At 42.7% G+C, this 6,774-nt stretch overlaps 1 protein-coding gene across 1 annotated transcript in view; it reads left to right on the top strand.

Moving 5' to 3' along the window:
* KLRG2 (killer cell lectin like receptor G2) overlaps positions 1–6,085 on the top strand; it is a 30,416-nt gene extending 24,331 nt beyond the window's left edge. The window contains exons 4-5 of the mRNA XM_043968597.1: positions 5,124–5,227; positions 5,760–6,085. Coding sequence (XP_043824532.1) covers positions 5,124–5,227; positions 5,760–5,883 — 228 coding nt within the window. The 3' untranslated portion in view covers positions 5,884–6,085. The remainder of the gene's footprint in view (positions 1–5,123; positions 5,228–5,759) is intronic.
* The last annotated feature ends 689 nt before the right edge of the window (positions 6,086–6,774 follow it).

Genomic DNA, 6,774 nt, shown 5'->3' on the forward strand with positions numbered 1-6,774 from the left:
AAAGAAACACCACAAAATTCAGTTCCACTGGATTGCCAGGTAAAGAAAAAGCTAGACAGAGAAGGAGATAAAAGGGTACAAGAATGGCCAAAAGATAGAGATGGATCCTAAGTTAGACCAGACCATTCCAGACGGAGACAGAGCCAAGAAAAGAAAGGAAAAAAAATAGGGAAGAAATGCTTTTTAAAAATCTATTTTTATGTATAGTTTTTGCTTTTATATTACCTTCCTCCCTATATATGTCTCCTCCCTAAATCATCATGCCATCCTTCCTGGTTACTGCCTCCAGTGGATTCTACTTTTTTTTTTTTTGCTAGTTTCTCCCCAAATGAGATCTTGACTCTGTCTCCATCCATCCCCCCCTCCCTCTTTCCAGTTTGCTTCCTTTGGCTCCTAATTCCCTTCTTATCCTTGGGGGAAAGTTATGTTGTATGGGAGCAATTGCCAAGGGAGTTTTTAGCAGAAACTCCAGGGATCCAGAGACTCCTGGGTAAGGTGATTATCAGCTTTAATATTACCGCCATAGAAGGGTAAGGGACAGTGTTGTTTTGGTCTTTGTGGCCCTCAAAAGACCAGTTCAATACCTTGCATGTAGTTGGCACTCATTAAATATTTGGTGAATGACATCTGTCTCACATTTGCATGTAAAACCAAGGAGAAATAGACTTAAAAGAGAGGAAATATATGGAATAGAACCCTTTTCTTTTCTTTTTGTGGGGCAATGAGGGTTAAGTGACTTGCCCAGGGTCCCACAGCTAGTGTCAAGTGTCTTAGGCCAGGTTTGAACTCAGGTCCTCCGGAATCAAGAGCCAGTGCTTTATCCACTGTGCCACCTAGATGCCCCCATAACCCTTTTCTAAGGTCAGGAGCAGAAGGGAGTCCATAGATGCCCCTGGAGAAGGGCAGATGCTTCTCCTTTGTTAGTCCATGAGGGCCCCTTGGAAGGTGAGCCTATCAATACTTTCTTCTGAGATTTTTTGTTTTTTTGCGGGGCAATGGGGGTTAAGTGACTTGCCCAGGGTCACACAGCTAGTAAGTGTTAAGTGTCTGAGGCCGGATTTGAACTCAGGTACTCCTGAATCCAGGGCCGGTGCTTTATCCACTGCGCCACCTAGCCACCCCTGAGATTTTTAAAGGATTCGAGTATAAAGGCTCTAAAGCTTAAGGTAAGAGAACTCCAACAGGAACACTTCTGTGGACTTGACTTCCCTAGGACCTATTAGGGAATGAACTTTTAGTTAGAAAACTGTGGATTAAGTTCTTGAAATTTACACCCTACCCCAAATGTTTCTGGGGGGAAAAAAAAAACCAAACCCAAAACCAAAAACTTACATAAAACTTAACTTTTCCCTAAGGATAAGGAAGGAGTCTGAGCTGCAGGTAGCAAAGGGGAAGATGATGGAGGAGGAGTGGGAATGGGAATGGATACAGATAAAGGTATGGTGGATTTTGGGAGGGGCTGGCAGATAGAAACATCTGGAGATTGTAATCTGGAGGGGGGAAATAATGAAACAATGGTGGTGGGTGGGCTGGGATGAAAACAGATGTGACAAATAAAAAGTTCAAGAGGCATAATTTCTGGGTAATTAATCATTTTGTTAATCATCCTAGCAATAACTAATAAAAGGGCTCAGTGACACTCTCATGCCAAAGACCCCCTATGAAACCCACTCAACACATATGCCCTTAGAAGAGTGGGTGTTTCTAAGGATGGCAATAGCCTCTGATTACTTAACAAGTAATAAAAGAATTAATATTATAATGAGAGGTGGACCTATTCCAATGAGGGCCTGGGGATGTGACTCTGATTTCTCAGTCTTAGACAAAGAGACTTAATATCTCTTACCCAGACTAGGGCAATCTAGACAAAACAGAGTCCACCTCTGCTCAAACCTGGCTGAGTGGAATACAATTGACTAGAATTCATCTTAGATTAAATTCTTTGTAAGGTTGGGTGGGGCAGCAATTCCCACCAAGGATGGAAAGGATCATACTGGGAATTTGGACAATCTCATCCATCAACAATATTGTACAGATGCTGGCTTGGCCTAGTAGAGAATGAGGATCTAGGAAGGGAAAAAATCCTGGGTCTCCCCAATACTAGCAGTTAGTTATTTAGTAATCATTTCTCTCACAGGGGAGAGAAGTAAAAATTTTCTCCCAAGGCTCGCCCAAATATTTGATTACTGATGCAAATAAATTCCTCATTCAGACTCCTGGGGGAGTAGCAGAGTAACTGATCTGAATGAAGAACTGGATTTCTTGAGGGCTTTCTGAATTGCCCTGTTGTTGTTGTTTGTCCTTTGTTCTTGAAGAGGAACATGGACATCATGAGGATGATGCCTATGCTTGAGTATGAATTGGATTTAAGTGAAGCAGAGCTGTGCAAAATGACCAGAGTCATCCAATACCAGTAGCAAGACAAAAGTCAGGATAACTGGAAATGTCCAAGAATGCAATGGATGGCCTTAGTCTTTTTGAATTAAGGTCTTTTCCAATTCTCAATTTGTCTGAGGCAACACCCATTCAATGACTAAGGGCTAGGTAAGAATTGAGACAAAAGAAGGCCCAATTTACCATATACCAATCTGGGAGGGGAAGATCCTTGGAAAACAATTGCTATTTACACTCATTCTAAGCCATCAAAACCTAAACCTAGTACTGTGGAGGCTTGGGCTGGGGACTGTTATGGGCCATTCAATGAAAGTTACAGCAAAAGTCATGGGGCAGCTAGGTGGTACAGTGGATAAAGCACCTGCTCTGGATTCAGGAGGGCCTGAGTTCAAATTTGGCCTCAGACACTTGACACTCACCAGCTGTGTGACCCTGGGCAAGTCACTTAACCCTCACTGCCCTGCCCCCCCCCCAAAAAAAGTTAGTCAAGTAGCTCCATTTGAAACACAATGAGCCTTTTTAAAGTCTGTTTTTTCAGAGCTGTATTTCAAGAAATCATAAATGAAATTATGTAGGACAAAACATAAATTGTCTCAGCTTTTTGAAAACAAACAAGTGAATAAATAGATAAGTAAATAAAAATTTTGAAAATCTAGCCCCCAAGCCGCCTAGATATCTTACAAAATATAAGTGAGCAAAAATTATATATTTCCTATGGACCAAGCACCTACATGTTCATTTAGTCATCTTGACACTGGACTTGGATAGCTGGAGGAGAGAATGAGGCTGACAACTTTTCCAAGTTCTGCCTTGCCTTCACGATTGTCATTGGTCCTCTTGGAGAAAGAAGGATGAGCAACAGCAACAGCCACAAAGGGTTCTGCATGAGATCCTGACAAAGAGAGGACTTCCAGAACTGGTGTTGTGAGTGAAACCTCTGTCACGCATATTTCTTACACATATGCCTCATTACTACCATGGTCTAAGTTTAAGCTTATTCCTCCCATGGATGCTGGGTGGATTGGCAAAGGAGAAGAGGGGAGACAAAACACTCTCCTGAGAAAGGTGATAGAACTGAAAGAACCAATTGAGTCTTTGGCATTGATGGGGAGATAGCTTTCTGTTTCTTTTGGTAATCATTTCTTGGCCATTTCATTGCCTCCCAAGAACACACTGATCTACTACCCATGTTCTCAGTGTTCTTTCTCCTTTGGCCACACCCAGTGCTTCCCAATTATCTCACCAACACCGACCCAGAGTTTCTCAAACACAACCCCCAGGAAATTACAATGCAGAGAGAATACTAAGGAGAAGCTGGAGGAATTTGTCTTTTTTTGGCTTTTGGTTCTACTGTCTGACTTCTAAGTCTGCAGCCATTTCATTTGCAAGACTGCTCTGGGTGATCATGGCTTTGGGAAAAGAGCTAACAAAACATTTTAGCCTTTCCATAGCATAGACAAGCAGGACAGCTTGAAAGTTCTGCGCTGAATTTTTCATATACTTAAAAAGAACACGCTGTATTTACTAGAGATCTCCAGTTTCATGCACAATCCTCTATTTTCTATGTTCTATTATATATTTGGAAACACTTGTTTTGTAATTTAAGTACAGAATAGAAATAATTTTAGAAAATTTTAGCACAAATATTTACCTTCTTAGGTGTGTGTTATTGCCAATCAACTGCCTACCGTCTATAGATTGTGTCTGTGTTAACTAGGAGTTTGCTAGGAGGTGTCATAGCAAATAGAGTGCTGGGCCTGGAATCAGGAAGACTCATCTTCCTGAGTTCAAATCCAGCCTCAGACATTTACTAGCTGCTTGACTCTGGACAAGTCACTTAACTCAATTTGCCTCAGTTTCCTCATCTGTAAAATGAGCTAGAGAAGGAAAGGACAAACCACTCCAGTATATCTGTAGAAAAACATCATGAAGAGTCAGACACAATTGAAAAATGACTCGAGGACAACAACTAACTATTGGGAGTTTTGCTTTTAAACCATCCTATTATAATGCCATGGATTTCAGAAGAATTTTTTTAAAAAGCAAAAACAAAAACAAAACAAAAACCCACCTCAAACTGATTGCAGACAAACCAAACATGTAAAGACTTTGCTATACTGACCGGATATTTTCACAGCCAATAGGTCTAGCCATACAATCATAAATTCTAGCCAGTCCCCAGAATTGGAGACTAGACAATGGAGTGACTTCAAAGCCTCTTAGAAAGAGGAAGATAACAATGATCATATCAATGGCTGCCACATCTGTAATGCTTTAAGGTGTTTGCAAAACCCTTCTCAAGCTCCACACCTACCCCAAAGTGCTTTCTCCCTTCAGCTTCTCCTCTCCCATCACCGTGACAACTGGCACGTCTTACCTTGCATTATAGTTATTTCTGTACATGTCTCCTCCACCCTTAGTGCCTTCCATCTCTGACATTCTATGATTAAACTTGATTAGTAGCTTCATGAAGGCAGGGACGACGTTTTAATCATTTTTATTGCCCTTCCTCCAAGTTAGCAGCCAGTAGAATGCCTTGCACATAGTCATTTAATGTTTGTTAAATAAATCATTGAAGAAAAAGTCCAGGGGTTTGGAGGAACCATGAGCTTAGTAGCTTCTCTGGGGCTTTGGAGAATGTAGAGGAATAATTTAGGTAAGGGATGACCCTAGATGGGGTGTCTCATGGGCCACAGAATGAAACGACACTTTTTTTTTTCCTCTCTTAGGACTTCCTAAGCAGATACCAGATCCACAGGTTATATTGGGTGGGTCTCCATCGAGGCCCTGAAGGGTGGCACTGGATCAATGGGGCTCCATTGCCCCCCCAGCTGTGAGTGACTTCATTGGATCTGAATGGCCTGCATGGGTGGGATTGAACTTCTCTCCTCTATTCTGGTTCTCTGCTTCTGCTATTGGTCCTCTAGTGTGGCCAAAACCATAGGATGAAGGGCTAAGGACAGAGTACAATTTGGTATCTGTTCCCTTTGTTGCACCACGTTCTGGGTACTCTGGGTGAGTCCTCTGTCCCCTAGCTGGGTTGCACAGTAGTACTGTCCTAGGCTGATCCTGCCTTCGCTGTATCTGGGAGGAGGGAGGGGTCAGAAAAGCCCCTCCCCCTCAGACTTAACACTCATTTTCCACTGTGGTGGAGCCTATTGCGACCCCACACTTGTAAAACAGCAGACGGACAGGCCCTATGTAAAAAGTACTTGGATACTAGGGGATGCAGTCAATGAGTGCCTCAATTTCATTGGGGGCCGGTGGGGTATGAGGGAAGACTTTGATATACTCAGTGGGAGGAGAAGGGAGGGACATCCATCCTTGTCTCCTTATCCTTCTTTATTTTTTTCCCCCCTTCCCAGGCTCCCAGAGGAAGAAAATGACAACCTTGAGAACCAGAACTGTGGGGGTCTGGAGGAAGGGAAGCTCAAAGCTTTAGAATGTGCCTCCTCTCGACCCTGGATCTGTGTCAGGGGGGCCAAGTGATCTGCTCCCGCTTCAAGTCCAAATCCACAAGAAGTAGGCCAGGAAGGCATTACGGTCAGATGGTGTGCTGATTGTGCTATGGTCGTGCAGTATAAATATTTCCATGAAACCTCGGCCTGGGGCCCAGAGACAACCCCTAAAAAACACAAATTATTCAGAGAAAACTCAGGTAGTAGAGCTCCATCTTCAGCCAAGAGGACCCTGTCTTGTGGGAGAAAGAAAGAAAAGTGGCTTGTGGTCTGTGATACCTTAACCTTAATTTTAATCTAGCCTCTGGACTTGGTTCAGTCAGTGGCCAGTTAGCATCTCTGGGCCTGGCTCTCGCTCCCATCATCTCCAACATCATATACACAGATATTTGCTTTATTTTACCAAGAGATAAGGAGAATTAAGAAGCCAAATTCCTATAGTGATTCAACTGCAAGTTTTCATTACAGCACACTGAACAACAGATAACGTCTAAATGGCTTTGTTACAGTGACCTCCAGTTATTATGGCTGGCTACACTGTTAGCCATTGTTAGATGTTATATTTCAAGTCTAAATCCACTTGTGGAAAGAAAGTACAGTCTCAGGTGGGCTATAGAAAAAGATGAACACATAAAAGGGTGTTTGTTAGAAACCAGGGTAACCAGAAGGAGATCAGGATAGCCAAGTACAGTGTTCCTTGGAGTAGATCCAAGGGGTAGTGGGGCTAGAGGCAATCTCTAGAGCAGGGGTTCTCATCACTGAAAAATTTTATAATTCTGTAAGACTTTTGCCATTAAATATCCTTATTTTTTTTTTTGGCCAGGCAATGAGGGTTAAGTGACTTGCCCAGGGTCACACAGCTAGTAAGTGTCTGAGGCCTGATTTGAACTCAGGTCCTCCTGAATCCAAGGCCAGTGCTTTA

Source organism: Dromiciops gliroides, chromosome 5 (genome assembly GCF_019393635.1).
Source record: "Dromiciops gliroides isolate mDroGli1 chromosome 5, mDroGli1.pri, whole genome shotgun sequence".
NCBI lineage: Eukaryota > Metazoa > Chordata > Mammalia > Microbiotheria > Microbiotheriidae > Dromiciops > Dromiciops gliroides.